A 20,348-nucleotide genomic window follows, 5' to 3' on the forward strand; every position below is an offset into this window, starting at 1 on the left:
CATGTCCAGTTTTTCATCAACCATTAATTAATCCATGGAAAAGGAATTACTGAGCACAGATCCAAGTTGACTAATTGAGATTTCTAGCTAGGTGATTACCTACTTATAAATACTCTTCAAGTTTCAGTGAATGGCCAGAAATATTTTCATCTTCTAAAAAGCAAGGAGAAAAAAAAAGGGGGGGGGGAGGGGAAAATCTTTCTGTAAAGTCTCTGTGACTTAAGACATACAGTACTTCCTCTCTTCATAACCTCACAGGGCCAGTCACAACACACGGAAAAAGGGTGTTTTGAGTTTATACAGAAGAAAGCCATTTTTTGGGAAAGTTTCTGTATCTTTCCTGGGCAAATGTTTTTCTGTATTTATTGATTTTACGTAGAACGTTAGGAGTCTGCTTTTCTGAAGTCCTGAATGCTTTCAACCTTTCTTTCAGCGTAACATACTGGAAGAAAAGGCTGACCCTCCTCCTTTCCCACAAACTAAATGCAAAGCCACATGAGCACCTAGAAACATTTCTGCAGGTTTCACTTCAATCCCTCTGCACGCAGTATATATCAAGTCTACAACACTCCCACCATAAGAAATAGTTAAATCAGTATGAAAAGTAAGTTGCTGTCCATATACAAACCACCTTTTTGAATCTCTTTAGTATGAAGATCCACAGATCCCTCTTCACTTCTTGGACTTTCAGGCTGTTGTGGCTAAACACAAAATCAAAAGAAACAAAGATATTTCAGATATCCAGAACAGGTATGTCTCAATCCCCTCCCTCATGTTGTGATGAACACCGTCTTATAAGATCTACAGAAGTCTTCAAAAGCTTTCTTAAGACAGCAGTACAAATACTAATAAGGAACGCTGGCAGAGCTGTGTTACTTTACTGTTGTAAACAGTACAGTGCCTAACCTTGACCTTACAGTTAAAACCGGTACCAGAGATTATTTTAAAAAGGAGATCTCAAGAAAAATTTCAGCAAGTCAAGGCACAATACGTACTCCGAGTTCCAAACATGAGCAGTATTCTAGAAATAGTTACATATGCAAAAAAATAGGTATCTGCAATGTATAACAAGGTACAGTGAACTCTTCAACTTGTGTTTTGCTTTGTTTGTGTGGTGGTTTTTTTTTTTTTTTAAATTCAGAAATACGCTGGATTTCAACAGCCCTGTGTAGATCCACCCTTTCACAGATGCTCGGGAGTCTCTGAACCATGTTCTCCTTCAAAATGCTTATTATCAGAGCTTGACAAGATAGGAATACATGGATCCATTCTGCATCTGAAGAATTAATACCGTACTCTTCTGTTACAGCAGGTAAGGGCCATTAGCTATCACAGTATGGAACAGCAGCAAGTGTTCCTCAAATACACAAAGAGGTGAGTGAAGACTGGCAAGGAAGCGGTACAACAAAATGAACATCAGTGCATGCTTACTATGTCAAAGCACTACACTAACAATTGCCAACCCTAAGCGCTAAGGCATGTATGACTATTTTACAAGTACTATCCCAAGCAACATGCATACAGTATAACCTATCCTAAAAAAGCAAACTTGGATATCATGGTCAGAGAAGCAACATAGCTGAGGGAGGAAATGGGTTCTACCACAGAATAACATGGACTGCCCACAATTTAAATGCCAGCTGCTTAGAAAAGGATAGCTGAATAATCTGAAAAAGGACCCTTCAAAAGTTTTGAAGTTCAAATGCCATTTCTGCTGCACAAAAATCAAAAGGTATAGTAAGAAACCCTGGCAAGATGTATAATTATACATGGAACAGTACAGTAAAAATTTTCAGAATAACATAAATACCTCATCAGTTTTCAAGTTACTTTCAAATTCTAGTTCTTCTGCCAACTTTGGTAAAGCTGCGTTATTGCCTAATGAAATACAAATATGTTAAAATTATTAGATTATATTATGCTGTATTTATCTCATGTTACAGTAGAATGCTATTTCTCAGTACCACCTCATGAACACAGCACATGGATTTAACCCCTTCCTGTAGGCAACAGAAACAACAGGCAGTCTGTCTGCAGCAAACCAGCTCAAAAAACCCGAACTTGAAATCTGCAAGACAAGTACTTCTAGGTTTTCCTTAAATACAAAGGGAAATATGGGCTATTCAGGATTTACCACAAAAAAACCCAAACTTGAAATCTGCAAGACGACAAGTACTTCTAGGTTTTCCTTAAATACAAAGGGAAATATGGGCTATTCAGGATTTACCACAGCTTATTTACGAATTCCAACTTTGGCTTTTTTCCCTGCTCTTCCTTTACAAAGCACCAACAGATTTTCAGGCCAAATTGTAAACAGCAAATTACCTCTGTTATTAATGAATGCAGAGCTCAAGAGTTAACACTAGAAGGTAATTTTCTTCAAGCGACAATTAGATCTAAATCCGTAAGCTCTAGAACCATTACCACTGACCCCATCCAATTTCCATGGAGACGGAAAGCTCAGTTGCTCCTGTTAGTGTCAATACAATTTTAGAACATCTTAAACCCCCATCCATTTCATTCTCCATAGGAACAGCTGTATGCTTGTAAGATCCCAAAAAAAGGCCAAGCAGACAGCACGTTCACATGATTTCTACAGCCTTTTTGGACACCTATTTCAGAAGCTTGTTTATAAAGCTTTTCCTAAACAAAAAGAAATAGTTGTAACACAGTAATTCGTCAATGATGCACGTGAAGCGATTAAATTGTGGTTGCGGCCCACAGAATAAGACTGCATCACCACTGAGACTTGCAGAGGCTACATCAGTGGACAACAAGGATTGAGCAAAGCACCAAGACAGAAATACCTTAGTGTAGCAGTTTACATTTTCATAGCTCATGTTTGTCTCTTACATAAATACTGACTAACATTTGTCAACACTACCAGATAGGCATTCATTCCCTGACAAATTACTAGGATCCCAAAATCTGTTGAGGAAGCTTTCTCACCCCCAGTATCAATAAAACTAGACAATAAAGCCAACTTTCAAGAAACTAGACCTAAATGCTATTATTTCAAAAAAACGTTTTATAATACGGGAAGACAGACACGAGCAGGAAAATGTTTTGAAAGCAGTGTACTATGTGATCAACATCACTCAAATTCCTTTGTTATAAAGAAAGGTAAGCAGGTTTGTCGACTGTTTTTCTACAGTTCAATTTCTCCAAAAGGTATAATGAAGTCATAGTCTCGACTTCATTATGGCTTCTATACATTTATTAATTTTCAGAAATTTGGTGCTCCAAATGCTCTGGAGGTCAAAGAGGAGAAAGGCTAAACTAGCAGATGTTCATTATGCGGTACTGTAGGAACTAGCGACCATGTAAGTTAATTTCAAAAGTTTGCTTCCAGAAAAATGGATCTGGAATTAAAATGAGATAGCCTTAATATCATATACTATTTTCTATTCAAAATACACACCTATCATCACTGCTCACTTAAAACAGTCATTTATTTAGGATGACTGTCTGATTCCTTTGTCACACCAAGTACAGCCATTTCAAATGTATTCAACAAGACAAAATTTAGCATAAGAGAGTGAATCTGAGTATGATCATGAAATAACCATCCAGAGAAAATCTAGTTATGATTAAGGATGGACACTCTTAACCTTACAAATTACTAAGTTACCTTTTTAAAATGTTGAACATATGTCTAAATGAAATGCATTCTCTTTCCTATAAAAGCATTTTTGAATTTCAAAACATGTTAATAACAAAACCCATCTGTAACTCCACAATAATTACCCCTTGCAAACCACACTTCATGTATCACCTCACAATTTTAAGTCAATTTAATAGCTTTTTTGCACTCTAATAACATTTAATTATTTTCCAATATACCTCAGAAAACTGTGTTCAGTCACTCCTGTATTCCTAGGATCACACGGTTATTTCAGTATTTGTCACCAATTCTTACATATATTGTTAATAGTTATTTTGCAACCAGCAAAGAAGTTGGGCATATTTGAGCAGTTGAAGTTAATCCTAACACTAGTCATGGTAAAATGCATTTATGACCAACTATAAACTGAAGAGGAAAAAGGAATCCTCACCTGAATTAAAGGTTGCGTTACTTTTTTTAACAGTAACTTCAATTCCAGTATCATCTATTTTAACTGAGTTCGTTTTGTCATCACTGCTGTATAGCTCTTCTACGTGCAACACAGGGAAGTCGCCTTTCTCCCCTAATTCTGCTTCTGATGTCATTTCACCATGGTTGGTATTTATAGTCACTTCATTTGTAGAAACTAAGGAAAGGGCCTGCACCCTAGGCAGAGGAGTCCTTATTTCAGAAAAGTCACTTTCTAAAAGCAAATTTGGGTTACATTTGTTGTTTACATTCCTTAGAGTTTCACTCTCTACTGCCGCTTCTGAAATCATACAAGAAAGTTCTGAGGTAATGTCATCACGCAAAACATCTTCAGCTTGCTCATCATCCTCACTTGCCTCTGAGGAAGGACTTGGACTGACAGCAGTCTCCGTACTGATCTCCACGCAAAGGGTTTCATCTACGCTCATAAGGTTCACTGAATTTTCATCCGTTTCTGCGATTTCACTGCCTATTGTGGTCTGAGAAACTGCCGATTCTCCACTCATGCCACTCTCCTTGTTTTTGTTCTCTCTACCAATAACAAGCAAAGAACTCTCGCTTTTTTCTGGACCTGCAGTCGATAGGATGCATTCAATCTGGTTATCAGTATCCTCACTTTTGTCTACTATTTCTGTACTCTCAGCAGCAAGTTGACTTTCTTCTATGACTGTAAAGGTGAAGAGACTATCGCATTCTTCCACTGTGCTCAGAGCGATCACTGCCCCCTCCTCCTTATCTCCTACACTTGAAGCGGTGTGTTGATCTTCACTGTCAGTGGCAACCCTCAGCACAGGAGCCCCGCATTCTCCCACAAAAATCACAGAACCTTTGCTTTTTGCATCCGCATCGAAAGCGGCTAGTTCAAACTGTTCATCTACAGCTGCAGTGGTCTCCACAATCTTACATTCTTCTGACGCATTTGGAGAGATAACGGCATCTTCCTCCCCATCTGCTACAAGGAGCTGCCTTTCCGCTTGTGGTGCTGCGCTGATCAGGACTATCTCACATTCTTCTGTCATGCTTGTCGTAATCATAGCAGCTTCATATCTTCCTTCTGTTTCCGAAGCAGTGAGTTTGTTTTCATCTTGCATTGCTCCACTAGACACAGGAGCTTCAAAACATTCTGCTGTACTTGTAGAGATCATTACTGTTTCATTCTTTGACTCTGCGTCTGACCCGTGTTGAACTGCCTCTTCCGTGGCTTCACCTGACGTTAAAATTACTTGTTCTTCCACAACACTCGTGGAAATCATAGCACACTCATCTTTTTCTTCCTTACTGCTGGCAGTTGGGTGACTTTCATCATCACGGTTATCATCTCCTCCCACACTGGATTCACTAGGCATGGGAACTTCATATATTTCCATGTCTACAGAAACCACAGCATTCTCATTTATGTCTTCTGTTTTCACAGAGGGGAGACGACCATCATATTCAATAGTTGCACTTGACATAGGAGCCTCAAATTCTTCCACAATACTGGTAGAAATCATAGTACACTCATCTTTCTCCTGCTTACTGCTAAAACTATGCACACACTCTTTAAACTCCGTAGCTGTACTTGGCATAGGTACCTCTGTGTCTTCAGTGTCTACTAAGATAGACCTTTCCTCACTTTCATTTGCTCTTGTGACAGCAAGTGGACCTTCCTCAGCATCCATGGCTGAATGTAAGGGAGCATCACTTTCTTCCACTGTACTGGTAGAGATGATATCACCTTTCCCTTTTTCTTCTCTGTCAGCAGGCATAACAGAACTCTGATCTTCTGTTGGAACTGCACTACTTACAGAGGCATCAAGTCCTCTGCTGCCAAAGGAAGGCATAGCATTCTCGTGTTCGTCTTCACTGTCAGACTGACTCTTATCTTGCACAGCCATAGCACTAGTCATGGGACCCTCGCACTCCTCGGCGTCCAAGGGAATCAAGCTACCGTCATGCCTTCCTACATGCGCAGTCAAGGCCCCCTCATCTGCAGCACTGGCGCTGGTTACACTGCTTTCAACAATCCCTTTAGCATTTGTGCAGTTTGTGCCACAATCACCTTCCTTCTCTGCACTTGTCATGCTGTCAACAGTAGGCTTATTTATATTTGTGCCAGCCATTCCCGACTCAGCTTCCATTTGTTCAGCAACTATGCAGATAATGGAACTTTCACCTTCTTCTGCACCTATACAAAGTAGTGCATTTTCACTTCCCATGCCCATACAAGCAGAAGCACGCTCATTTTCTTCATTTCCTCTTCCTGTACTGGTCACAATGTCCTCACCTTCCTCATCCTCCTCTTTTGAGCCTGTACTAGTCACAAAACCTTCATCATCACACGAAACTACACTGACTGTAGTGACACTGGCTTCTTCTTTTGCCCTTGTACTGTCCATTAGACTTTCACATTTTTCAGCTTCTAAACAAATGGCAAAACCCTCATTGCTGTCTTCTAGCCCTGTGCAGACTACTGAAATTTCAGCATCATCTTCTGGAGTTATGCCTGTGCTGGTCACTGCGCTTTCACCATTTACAGTATCCTCAGATTTGTCACCACTAGTTCCAGTTGTGGCACTGTCATTTGTGTCCACTGCAACACACGCACCAGTTACAGTGCTTTCTTCTTGGGCATCTGTACCAGTCACTGAGCAGATGACGAAATTATGGCCTCTCTCTTCTGCACCTGTGCAAGTCACAGTACCTTCATGTTCTTTTACTTGGCCAGCTCTCACACTGTCCCTAAATTGACCTGAGCCTTCAGCGCTTGTCGACCCTTCACCTGTTTCTGTCCCTGCACTGGTTACAGCACCATCGCTCTCCATTTCACCTAAGCAGGATACAGAACTTTCATATTTGCCTGTATCTACGCAAGCTGAGGTATTTCGCTTTTCTTCAGAGCCTGCACTAGTCACAGCATCATCTTTTTCTTCTGTCCCAGCACTGTTCACACTGTCTTCAATTTCTACTCCACTTGCATTGACTGAATCCTTACCACTTTCTTCTGCGGCAACCAAGGTACAGTCCCCATTTTCTTCTCCTTCTGTACTTGTTAGGACACTTTCACTTTCTGCTAATCCTTCGGTGACAACACTGCCGCCACCTTCTTCAGCTGCTGCAACAGTACAGTCACCAGTATCTGCCCCTGTGAGGAAACTGCCGCCCTCGCTGCTTTTTACCCATATGCCCCTTGTGAGACCTTCATCGGCTTCTATGCTTGTGCAGATTACCGTCACTTCACTTTCTTCTTCTGAGCAAGTGGTTGTAGCGTCACTGTCCTTTTCAGAACGTGATGTGCCCTCAGCTCTTTCTTCTCCCGTACTAGTGGCCATTACAGTGCTCTCTTCTGTACTGGTTCCTATCACGGTGGTTGGAGTTGCTTGTAGGCTGCTGTACAATGAACCAAGTTTACTACTCCCCGCACTGGTACCTACTGCACTGCTTTCATTTTTATCTTCTGTGGCAATCATGCCATTCTCTTCTTGCTCACTGGCTATAATGGGGCCTTTGAGTGTTCCCGCAGGAACTCTTTCAGGCATGGACACCGAGGAAGATTGTATCATGTCATCGATATCATGCACCTTGCTCTTTTCCACAGTATCCATCATTGTGCTTCTTTCCCCCTTTGTGGAAGCATCTGTATTCAAGCACTCTCTCTCTTTAATTTGTAGAAGTTCCTTTGTTGTTACATTTCCACAATCTTCAGTTACGTCAGTCATCAAGCTTTCCTCTTTTATTTTCAACTCACTTCCCTGAGTGCTTTCTAACTCTGCTGCTTCATCATACTCTTCCTGACTAGGTAACACAGCAGTACTGTCTTCCATTGCCTGGTCATCAGGCTGGGGCACCTCCTTATCCTTTTCTACACTGTTTGTTGTAGTGCTGGTGTCACCACCGTCTGTCATGGCTGAACTCAGCGCTGCATTACGTTGTTGCTCCATGTATACAACCTGTGCTGCATCGCTCTTCAAAATGAAAGTATTTTCAAATAAAGAATTCCCATCTGAATTATGGCGTGCTTTAGGCACACTACCCAAGGAATCTGTGAAGTCCGAGATATTCGTGGGCTTTGCATCAGCAGCATCTTCTCTGGAAGAATGAATTGCTAAAGGAACATCATCTGAATTAGAATTTATCACAGTTTTTAAATTCTTTGGTCTCCTGCTATCTTCCAAAGCTTGATCCTTACTGGGAACGTTCAGTAGAATTCTACCACTTGTTTCATACACAACGCTCATTTTATAAGCCCCTTGTTTACTGGGTCCTTGATCCATGGAAGCTTGTTTGGACAACGTGTCTAAGGCACCAACTTGTTTTTTACGGATATCTTCTTGTTTAACAGTTTTTTCAGCTGCAGGCAGAAACTGCAATTCACAAGCTTCAGGATCTGCCAAGTTGCGGTTTAATTCCTTATTTGAAAGGGAGCGAGATACTTTTTCTTTTGCTGCATACCTGGCATCTGTGGCTTGGAGTGAGTTTTGAATGTTTTTCCCTTCCATGTCAGATGCTGCCTGTACTTTTGTTTGTTTCAAATCAAGTTCCATCAGCTCTTCCTCATGACCAGAATGCAAGGCATCATTATTTATTCTTGACTTTTGAGGGGTTGGAGCATGGCTGCTTTCAGTTGTGCGACCTGACTGCTTTTCATCCCCAACTAAATCTTGGTTGGATATACTGCCTTTTCTATTTTCACAGGGTATCTTCTTACTTTGTTTTTTATCCATTGCCACTATGATGCTCACTGCTTTTTCATGCCCATTATCCATTTCTTTAATAACTTTATCCTCCAATTTGATACTATCTTCCTTTTTCTTTATTTCCTTGTTGCTGTGCTTTAAGTTTCTGCTTTTGTGACCTTCAGCAGAAAACCTTCTTTCTAGTCTGGCATTGCTTAAGTCTTTATCACCTCTGTATTTCTCTTTTACAGACCCTCTTTCTCCAGAATGTAACTTAACCCTGTGACTAAAGTCTTTTTGTGACCCCTGAGTTGATTGTGTGCCACTTACAAGCTCAAACTCAGCACCAGTCTCTCCAAGAACTTTGTCTTCATTCTTGGATTTGTGTTGCCTATCTGAATTATTCTCTTCCGTGCTCTTATCTTTGTCTAGTTTCTGACCCGTCTCTTGTTTTGTTATGTTTTCCTGTAATTCTGTTTCAGATGCTCTGAATTGTTTACTATGACTCTTTGACTTAGACTTTAACAAAATCTTGTCTTCTACAAGGCTCTTGGATCTTCTTCTATCTTTATGAACACCATCTTCTTGTTTCAGATTACAGTCAGAGTTAGTTGATTCTGTTTGATGCTTATCCTCTGAGTAGCTTTCGCTCCTTCTGTGTGATGCAGAAGCAACTTGCTTTGAGGCACTTACGGAATCCTTCTGTGGCCTAGAATCACTCAGGGACCTTTTGGTCTTGTATTCCACTCTTGATTTTTCAGTGGAGAGATGCCTGTCTTTTTTACTTTCCTTACGCAGCAATTCTTCAGCTTTTAAGGTTGATTCAGAAATATTTTTTCCATCTTTTCCTGTTACCGATATTTTCCGTTCACTTCGGTGTTTACTTTTTCTTTCAGATTTGTCATCTGAGGAAACCTTTATTTGTTGACTATGTTTCTGACCACCATCCTCTCCTTTCAAACTTCTCTCAAATGAATGGAGTTCAACATCTTCAGTTGATTTGTGAATACTGTCTCTGTCTCCTTTATGTTTGTGCTTTAGTTTCTCTTCTAAAGCAACTCTTTCCTTTTCATTTTTATCTCTGTAAAACTTGGCTTCCTTTTTGGCAGCATTTCTCAGATGTTGAATTTCTACGTCACTATCTTTTCTGGTGTGTTTTTCGTTTTTAAATATGGATTTCTGCTTCTGTAGTTCTTCAGTATTGACTTCTGCTCTATCCAGTTGTCTTTTTGGATCCCTTGATTCACTTTCCTGCTGGGCTCCTTCAGCCTGAAGAGAGATGGAGGTTTTTCTTTTATGTTCTTTTTCTGATTTAGAATCACTTTTGCTTTCCTCAGTCGAATGCACCGATTCTGAAAGTCTTCTAAGCTGTTTAGAACTTTCACTTTTCCCATGATTATGCTTCACTTCTTTGGAAGAATTCTTTTCACAAGTCTACAAAATAAAGTTTTTTATATATAAGAAAGTGTTACATAGATCCTTCTCTGTGTGACCGAACAGAATTGTTAAGGGCAAAGTCTCCATAAAAGCAATGCATCAGGGAACATATTTAACACTGTAATACAGATTCAGCTAAAACACAGGCAGTAAGAAAATGAAACTTGACATTTTCATTCCAATTTTGCCATTGTGGGAAAATACAAAGAAACAGAAGTTAACCTTACATAGTCTGTTTGAACTTGAGTATCTTTTCTTTATAAAGTGATTTTTCTTTTTAAAATTATTTAAATGGACAACCACAATTTCAAGTAACTTATGTAGTACTTGAAACAACCATTAAGCTGTGTTACAAAAAAATCCCAACCAAAACAAAAACCCAGAACCCACAAAAGATAAAACTAGGCTTCCATTTGAACTTCCAACTATCACTTTTTAGTTTTTGTTAATAACGTTGTTGGTAACAACTCTCACCATAGAAATTCTCTTTCCTGTCTGGACCACATTCAGTTTAACTTCCCAGTGAGAAGTTTAAATAGATCGAGCTCCTCAAGCCTTTGGATGTAAGACACACTTTGCCCTTTTTTAAAGCCCAACATGCTTCACAGAATAGGGCTAAAACTGTATCTCGCGTTCTACAACAACACGCATCAGCGCTGAATACAGACTGTACATTCTAGTGGCTACTGGAATTCTGAAAATGTTACTACAGCAATGTCAGATCACTAACACAGCTGAGAGAACTAGAGAAAAAAGAATGAATGCAGTATTATGCAGTTTGGTACGGACATATGGACACGTAGTACTACAATTAAAAAGGAAGAAAATAAGGTTTATATTTAAGAGACATACCTCATTTGCCTTATGCAACTCCTTAGAATCTTCTTTAGATGGCTCATACTTCTTTTTGCAGCTATCTTCAGCATGCCTGAAACAGCTATTTGGACAATTAAAAAAAGAAAAATCAGTATCAGCCTAACATTAGTTTGTAGACTTCCTCCTTTTAAAGCCGAAGGAGAGCAAGAAATGCACGCAAAAAATACTGAAATAGAACACGGTAACACAACTTCTGACTAGCCAGTTTGTCCAAGCTTTTTTCTCTTGGAAAATCCTATGAGCCAGCTTCAAAGATACCCTCTGGACATCAGTATTTTAAAGCAGAGGGTATTAGTACAGCAATATTAGTATCACAGTTGTCTCTGTAAAATGGATAAGAGACCTCCTTGCTCCATATACACTCACATGTAGACAGGTATGTACACATGTCCCCATCTATGTAAAGTGCCAATTTAAAGATCACACTCAGCTGACTGACATGGTAGATGCACAAACATCTAAAAGCTATCCATTCTCCTGCCTTTATTACCATTCTGTTTGTGAAAAGCCACATAAAGGCTGCTACTGCAGTGTGAGCTGCAGTATACTTAACCAGCTATAATTTGATTTTCTGCCTCAACTTCACGCTTACTAGTAACAGAATTATGTCAATATTTTAAGAGGAAATGGTTAAAACAGGTAAGGCTAACTGCAAAGTTGAAGAGAACCTTTTCAATATGCAAAAGCGAATATTCAAAAACTTAATTTCTGTTGAGCAAATACGTGAATAAATACCTTGAATCTCTCTTCCTTTTTCTGCTCAAAGCTACTTTTTTTTCTAAAAATTTTTGTTCTTTAAGCACATCCTTAATGCTGGTACCAGTAGCTTTTGACACAACACTTCTTGATGAGGGTTCTTCTAAGTTCAATCCACTTTTTCCTACAATAATACAGAAAGGTGAAATAGTAAGCATGTCATTATATTACTGTTTCAGCTATAAATGTGACTGAAAGCAGTACAGAGAGTACTGATCTGTAGAGGAGAATACTAGTGTACATAGGTATTCACTGTATTTTAGCAATGTAACGCTATATGAAAAAGACATGGAATTTAGTATTAATAATATGCATTATACATTATTCTGTCACATTACTGTTGAAATGTTGGGTTTTTAATGGAAATGTCGGGTTTTTAATGGAAATGTCTAGAGACCTAATGCCACTATTTTAAGCTGAATATTTTTTTCCAGACAGAAAGAGTGGGTAAGCACAGGGTGGCAGGGGCTAATGTTATACTTCTCATACCTTTAGCGTTTTGACTTCCAGTTTTTAGGGATTTTGTTTTTTCTGCAGCTTTCTGCTTACGTTTTTCTTCAAGTCTCTCTCTGTTAATTTGTCTTCTTAGGAGTCTCTCTTCTTTTTCTCTGGCCTGGAGATACAAAACCCAAGGAACACAATTTAACATTAGGTCAAAGATTATTCTTTGATTACAAATATATGTCTAAACCCGACAGAAAACAGAACACTAGCTTGAGGAAAACTAAAAAAAATAAATAGACCTTACAAATCATTGTATGAAAGTTAATGGAGTCCTCTAATACTTCTGTGAAGTGAAACTAGTTGAGTTCCAAAGGGTTTCATTGCTGTTTAACAACACAAATTTTCTCAATGAATATACATTTTTCATTTTATTTATATAAAAAGTATATATAATACATAGGGTATGTATATTAAACATAAACAAATATTTAAAAAAATATCTTTAGCTAAAGGAAAATATCTAAAAGAACTGCTGTTCCCTATTCTGTGTGCTAGTCCTTTTTCCACAGAACATAGTGAAGATGCTTAAACCCCTCTTCCCATTCTCAGTGGCTGCAGATATGCTACAAACTACTGATTTCATGGACAGCAAGAACTACATTTGTGATGAGATGATGTAACAAAGTAGCCTGCAGTAGTCAACACAAGCCTGAACTACGCAAAACCTCACTGAAGGCAGGCTGGTGGATATGGGCTGCTTTTTCCATGCAAATTGTTATTATATGCATTAAATCTACTTAAGACCAGATCTTTCATGTGTGTAGCAGTTCTTACTCTCCATTATCAAATCACTCAGTTGAGAAAGAATCCACCTACTGCTGTGATTCTGTGAAGACACTGCATGTAATTAGTAAATACTCTGTCAACATCAAAAGACTGCTCATTTTAGAGCAGAAGGGGGAAAAAAAAAAAAAGGGGTTTGCATGGCAAGGCTTTGGTGGCAGGGAGAGGCTACAGGGCTGGCTTCTGTGTAAAGCTGCTAGAAGCTTCCCTTATGTCTGATGAGGTCAATGCCAGCCGGCTCTAAGACTGACCCACCCACTGGCCAAGGCTGAGCCAATCGCAGGCGTAACGGCTCTGTGATAACATCTGTGAGAAGAGGAAAAAAAAAAAAACCAAACAGAAGAGGAGACATTTTTGCAGACAGAGAGCAAGGAAGATATGAAACTGCTCTGCAGACCCCCAGGTCAGTGGAAAAGGAGGCGGAGGAGGTGCTCCAGGCTCTGGAGCCGATTCCCTGGCAGCCCGTGGTGCAGACCATAGTAAGGTTGGCTGTGCCCTGCAGCCATGGAGGGTCACGGGGGGAGCAGAGACCCACCTGCAGCCCAAGGAGGGCCCCACGCCAGAGCAGGGGGATGCCCGAAGGAGGCTGTGACCCCGTGGGCTGCCCGCGCTGGAGCAGGGTCCTGGCAGGAGCTGCGGCCCCGTGGAGAGAGGAGCCCAGGCTGGAGCAGGTTTGCTGGCAGGAACTGTGACCTTGGGGGGGACCCAGGCTGGAGCAGGCTGCTCCTGAAGGATGGCACCCCGTGGGAGGGACCCACGCTGGAGCAGTTCAAGAACTGCAGCCTGTGGGAAGGGCTCATGTTGTAGAAGTTCATGGAGGACTGTCTCCCGTGGGAGGGCCCCCACATGCAAGAAGTTCTCCTGAGCGGCAGAGAAGGTGTGTGATGAACTAACCACAACCCCATTCCCTGTCCCCCTTGCCGCTCAGGTGGGACGAGGTAAGAGAAATCGGGAGCAAATTTGAGCCCAGGAAGAAGGGAGGGGTGGGGGGAAAGCATTTTAAGATTTGGTTTTAGTTCTGATTTTGACTGAAGATACATTAATTTCCCCTCCCCGCTGAATCTCTTTTGCCCGTGACAGTAATTGCTGAATGATCTCTTCCTGTCCCTGTCTTCAGCTGCGACCCTTTTATCGTACTTTCTCTTCCCCGTTCAGCTGAGGAGGGGAGTGACTGAGCAGCCTGGTGGGCACCTGCCTCGAGCCAAGGCTACCCACCACAATGGAAAAGTGTGGCATTGCTTTCATCACCAAAAGCCTTCAAACTGTAACCAGCAGAGTGCTTCCTTGGAGAGCAAATCATGCAATACTGGTGGAAGTCTGAAAGAGGGGCAGTTGTAAGACAAGGTGGGGAAGGAGGGGAGTGAGAAGAAACAGAAGACTCCCCCCTCACAAACCACCCACCAAGTAAGAAGTGGAATTTTTGTGCTGAACAGTTTAGGAGCTAGAAGGCGAGCAGTAACAAAACCCACTTACAATGGACTGACGGCGTTGTTCTACAGTTCGCTCGTCATCAGAATCACTGAAGTACTTGGAGTACAGGAAAGGCTTGCGAACATAAGCATGACGAACAGGCTTGGCTTTCCCATCGCACAGCTCGTTAGCATGAGGCTTTGTCTTCCTCTGACTGTTTTTCTCCTCTTCATCTGAGGAAAGGTTAGTGAAGTGTAGAGATATATTGATAAATTAGAGCAGTGCTTTCAACGTAACTGCTGAGGAGGCAAAGCTACTCAAAATGTATTAACAAGTGTTTCTACAAAAACCAAAAAGCTAAAACAATTAAACGTTTTAACATCAAAACACCACAATTATGAAAACCTGAAAGATATATTAATGCATTTGTGCACACCATTCAGCCAAAAAATTGCAAGACACAAACCCCAAAACAAACCAGGATACCACAACTGGGCTACCCTCTTGCCTGTCATCACGCTGCCTTTTTTACTTACAGTATTTGGTACTTAACACCAACTAAGAAACCAGAATATAAGTTCTGCTATCTATTAAGTTAATCATCTTCCCTCCACCAAAAAAATTTGTACAGTATTTGAGAATGTAAGAAGTAGATAGGCTGACTGAAATACATGGGTATAAAAAACTTGGTTTGTGTATTATCCAATTAAAAATAAATATTTCAGTTATTAGGATTATTAGAAACGGAGCAAAGCCATTTGTGTTCCATACTGTACAAATTATTTGTATCCTTGAAACCTATTTAAGGCTTGTTTTCACAAGTAATTAGTCGTAACTGAATGCAATCTGCCATGTTTAAAAGTGACACCACAGCCAGAGAATATGCAATTAATTAAGTGCTTCTAAATAATGTTCTTAGAGCAGAAAATGTAAGCTCACAGCATACTACAGACAACTCATTCAGGTAATAAAGCACTCTGTATTATGAAATGTAAAGTCTTATTAACTGCAGAAGACATACATCCACAGAAATGAGTTTCTGAGGTCTGCTCTAGACAAGGAAAACACAAAAGGTAACCCAGTCAGTGAAAAGATTTGGCATTTCCATACTCTTCAAGTTAGATCCATTCCTGTTCCTTTTACTGTAGCCAGATAGAATCTGGAAATCCCTGCAATCCTAAAGGTCTAAACCTAACTTGATCTGCAAAGTCAACTACAATCACTACCCTGAGCTCAAAAAGTACTCCAGTGTTATACCAAATTTATGGCAGAATTGGGGGTGGGAGGGACAATAAGCACAGGAAAGTGACATACCCGTCACCATTAAGTGTTTTTGTTGCCTGTGAAATACTGTAGTACAAGTAAGACTGTTTAGGATCTATCAAGCTATTAAAACAATACTCAGAGCATGCCCACTACTTGTCTTTTGTAATTGCACAAATGCTATCCATTCCACATTCAAATTCTCTCATAAACAAGTACAATAAAACATACTTCAAATGTATAATATGATGCATTCAACAACAGCATTGCATATTCTTTCTTGCTTCTTAACAACCTAATTATTTTACCATCTGATGTGATCTCCCCCTCTTCAGTACTGTCAGAAATTACAGTCTCCTCTTCGCTCTCCTCTTCAAAGGAAGAAAGGTCACTGGTATGGACAGAGCTGACAGTGATGTCACTGAGTACATCCATATCTGAATCTACTGACATATCTTCTTGCAAAGGAAAAAATAGAAAGAAAGAGCTGTAATGCAGCACACTATTTGAGAAACTTTTCTGTTATTTTGCCACTGAAAATAAAAATAAAATTATCTTAAGGACAAGAAATAAGGAGAAAAAAAAAAAAAAAAAAGAAACACCTGATTGAAATGTTATTAGGCTAACTCTGGTTTACTCCAAACAAAAATCACCCTGAGGTACAACTAGAAACTTTCAATGCAGACTGGAATTGTTGAGAGAACTTGACAGAGTCAGATAGATGACCACTCACACATTTGAGGAACCAAAGCTCATCTGATTCTTAATGTGGGTACCTCAGTTAAGGGAGATGAGCCAAGATGTAGCTGTGGCTAGCTAGACATATTTGCCCGAACAAGCAGAGAACCTACATTTCAAACACACTTCTGATTCACCTCCTGAATACGCTTAGAAAAACCCCATACTCATATTTTAAGGAACAGCATTTCCCACACCATACCTTCTTTAGTGCTTTCACTTGTTCTATGTTTATTGCTATTTTTTTCTGGCACTGACTGTTTCACTGGTTCCCACTCTCTTGATTGCTTTTCTTCTTTTGACTTTGTAGTATCATCAATTTTCTTTGAATGGTCAGACTTCTTGTCAAGTTTTTCCTTCTTTTCTTTTCTTCGTTCACCTTTTTCACTGCTGTCTGGTTTCCTGTCACATTTATCTAACAATTTGCTCTTTTGATCTTCGCTTTCCTGTTGCATTTCTTTACTTGAAAAAGTCAAATTATTACTATCCTTTGCTGAATTTTTTATTTCTTCACTTTGGCAAGGAAGCTCATTTAAATCTTCACACTTTGCAAATGTTTCAGCTCCTTCTCCAGGAAGATCACAGACTGCTTTCTCTCTGTCTGGTAAGTCGTCCATACTTCTCTCTCTATCAGTGCTACCATCTATGCTCTGCTGAGATGACAGTCTCTTTGCAACTCTGTCGTTCCTGGGATTTGAGTTCTCTGTTGAAGCCCTGGCAGCACTTGCTTCTTGGTTAAGAGAAGTTATTGTTTCCAAAATGGACATTGCATCATTAGCTACGTTGCCACTAGGAGCTGTAGTGGTGACACCTTGAATAGTAAGAAAGAAAACAGTTTTAGTTCATCTTAGCTTCCATAATTCCATTTAGATAGAATTTTAAGCAAGTGAAAGGAAAAGGAATAATGACTCTATTTAAAATAAGTAAAATTAACTGAAAGGTTTGACTAATTTTGCATCTAGAGATTTTGGTTTTAAAAAAAAAAAAGTTGCATTCTTGCAGAAACGATGATCTGATTACCAGATACATTTTGCTCTGTGACATACTGCTGCTCCTGGGATCAGCTATAGAAAACAGGCGTTGTCTATGGAAAGGATGTTCTGAACACAATCCTTGTTCAACTGTACCATCATCCCAAATAGGATGATGATTTGAAGAAGCACAATACAGAATACTGCAGCAGAAACTCTGTATTTCATACCTCTGGTATGAACATAAATGACATGGAAAATGGACTCAGCATATTGATTATGTAGCAATGAGACTACCAGGAATAACATGTCGCTTTCTCATCTTCTTAGAAGCCACTCAAGACAGGTGAGAAAGGGTTAACTGGACTAGCACTAAGAACTGCAGCTGGCTTGTTAACCCACTTACTTTAAAGGAAGTGGGCCTCACAGGAAAAGGGCTAGGATTTAAATAAAGGGTCTGGTTACAAATCGATGGACTGCTGTGGAGTCTCTTTGGAAGGGAAAGAATGGACAGTTACCTGCAGGGGTGTTCAGAAGTCGATACCAGGCAATGTAAATGAAAATCTTGAAGTGCTGTGTTTATAAACAAACTGAAGATTGGCTGATTTACAGCAGAACTTCAGCTCCTGAGAGGGCCTTAGCCATTCAAATTTTACTGCACACAGCAACTGCAATAAGACAGCTAACTGTCCCAGACAATTTTTTTTTCTGATTTAACAATGCATTAAAAAATTGAATCATTTTTCTCTTACAGCTATGCCCTATCTGACCCTGTAAAGGCCAAACCCTGAGACCAACTTTTTTTCCTCACAGTAAACCGATGTTATAATCTCAAGCACAAGTGACAATGACATGGTGGTACATGGCCTTCTACCTTCACACATACAGTAAGAGACAAGTATTATGGTATGCTGCCCGGAGCTAAGCTTGTTAGTAGTGATGCTAACAATTCTGTGCCAGCAGCCAACCTAGTCAATGCTTCTGCTCTCTCACGAAATTGTTTGTTAATTCACTGCTGAGGGAAACGGTAGAATACCTTGTACTGTAAGAGAAGCATCTGCTTTCTCCTCACTTGGAGCTGTACTGGGGCCTGCCTCCTCTTTGTGATTCAATGTGGCTAAAAATTCATGGACCGCTTTTTCCACCTGAGGTCTGAATGTGTGGTTGATCTTTGGGTCCACAACCTGAGAAATAATTCTGTCAATTCCAGATTCCAACATTCCAGACCTGGAACAAAGTTACATGAATACTTAATAGGAAAAATGACTTTTCAAGAACACCTTAATGAAATTTGCTCGTTTAGATGTGACATAAACACGCACAAGAACCTCAACTGAAACATTAACACTTTCTGAGCATCACTGCAGCTATGTATTTAGCCAGCTGCCTGTATTTCAGCAGCTCTATGCCTTATAAACTAAGAAAAAACCTGCTAGAGAAACAACGCAATCCAAACGCATGGAATTAACACAACAAGCGGCCTGTTATGTCATCACTGGTTATGCCTACAAATGTTACCCAACTGTAGAAGTGACATTTGTGGAAAAAATTAAGAAGCCCGATGTTATCAATTCCCATGGCGTAAAACAGATGAACTACAGGAGGCAGGAGGGACAAAGGACTAATAGACCAGTCACCACCACCCTAGGTTGCATTCTGCCCAATACAGACTGACACCTCAGAGTTCTGCAGCTTTATATGACACCCTTAATCTTCAGTAAAATCAAATAAATGGCAATAGAGCAAGCACATCGTATCTACAGGTTCTCTCTACACTCCTGCAATCTTTTGCGGAGCAGATATTGCCTCTTGTCCTCATTGCTTCTTTAAAAACAACTGAAAAACCACTCCAAACAACAATTGCTCCCCTCCCCCGAAGAGCCAGCTCCTCAGTACCAGTTATCAGTGGCACCACTACAGCATAACTGAGTAAGCTTGCTCCCAAATCCCTTGTTTGACCCAATTTAGTGCCTAACTCATGTTGCTTTGAAGAAATTTCCTACTGTTTCTTACGACTTTAAGTTTTGAGGAAAAGAAGCTAGAGAAACCCTTATGAAGTAATGATAACATCAGATAAGTGTTTGACATCATCTTGACGTAACAACGGTTCTGAAAAAAAACTTATCTGCCTAGCTAGATTTACATCCAGTTTTCTGTTTTGTGAATTTAGCTTTGTACTCCGCAAAGCTTAGTTTGGCAAATCGTGACTTAGCTCCTACTCAGCTCAAAACCCAATAAGAACAATTTTGTTTATGTGTCCCTTAAGAGAAACAGTAAAGATAGACTTCAGCTGGTAAAGGTAGCTGTAAAGCTAGACTTACATCCCAAGTCAGAAACAAGCTTTCCACGCCCTGCATCAACCTGGATCAAACAAAATAACATTTGCAATCTAATTCTGACTAATGCTGATGGCGAGTTACTATCTGAAATAATACCATGATTTAAATGCTACCAAAAAAGCGCCTTCAGAAAGGTCTTTGAAGAAAGCAGACACTTTACAATTGACCTAGAGTCTCCAACACCTCTCACGGTATGCGAGCATGTTGCAACAGAGAAACCCCAGAACTGTCACTTACTTGAGAACCTGCTGCCTAATGTTATTTCTCAGCTGGTTCTTGTTGAGATGAGGACTCCAGGTATGAGTTGCCAAATGATTGGAAACAAAGTTGTCAACGCGCTGTCTCAAATTCTGGTAAGCAGGCTAGAAAGCAACAAAGGAGAGGTTGGACAGTGAGGGTTTTGAGCGCTTATCCTCCTGCAGACCGGGCTGGAAGCGCCAGAAGCCCCGCCGGACCCCCCGAAGGCGCAGCCGTGCCCCCTCCCGTATCGCTAGCAAGGCCCCGCGGATCCCGGCGCCCGGGC

General features: G+C 40.3%; 1 protein-coding gene across 1 annotated transcript; it reads right to left on the reverse strand.

The window, feature by feature from the left end:
- Positions 1-631: 631 nt before the first annotated feature.
- Positions 632-20,187, reverse strand: BOD1L1 (biorientation of chromosomes in cell division 1-like 1; the record flags this gene model as incomplete). The annotated part of the gene is made up of 11 exons (XM_010150347.1): positions 632-701; positions 1,811-1,878; positions 4,056-10,182; positions 11,038-11,113; positions 11,797-11,941; positions 12,307-12,430; positions 14,578-14,747; positions 16,086-16,235; positions 16,718-17,326; positions 18,523-18,713; positions 20,063-20,187. Coding segments are annotated over 11 exons (7,855 nt in total), but the record flags the coding sequence as incomplete, so codon positions are not given.
- Positions 20,188-20,348: the final 161 nt, after the last annotated feature.

This window comes from Eurypyga helias, unplaced genomic scaffold, assembly GCF_000690775.1.
Source record: "Eurypyga helias isolate BGI_N326 unplaced genomic scaffold, ASM69077v1 scaffold38674, whole genome shotgun sequence".
In the NCBI taxonomy this organism is placed as follows: Eukaryota; Metazoa; Chordata; class Aves; order Eurypygiformes; family Eurypygidae; genus Eurypyga; species Eurypyga helias.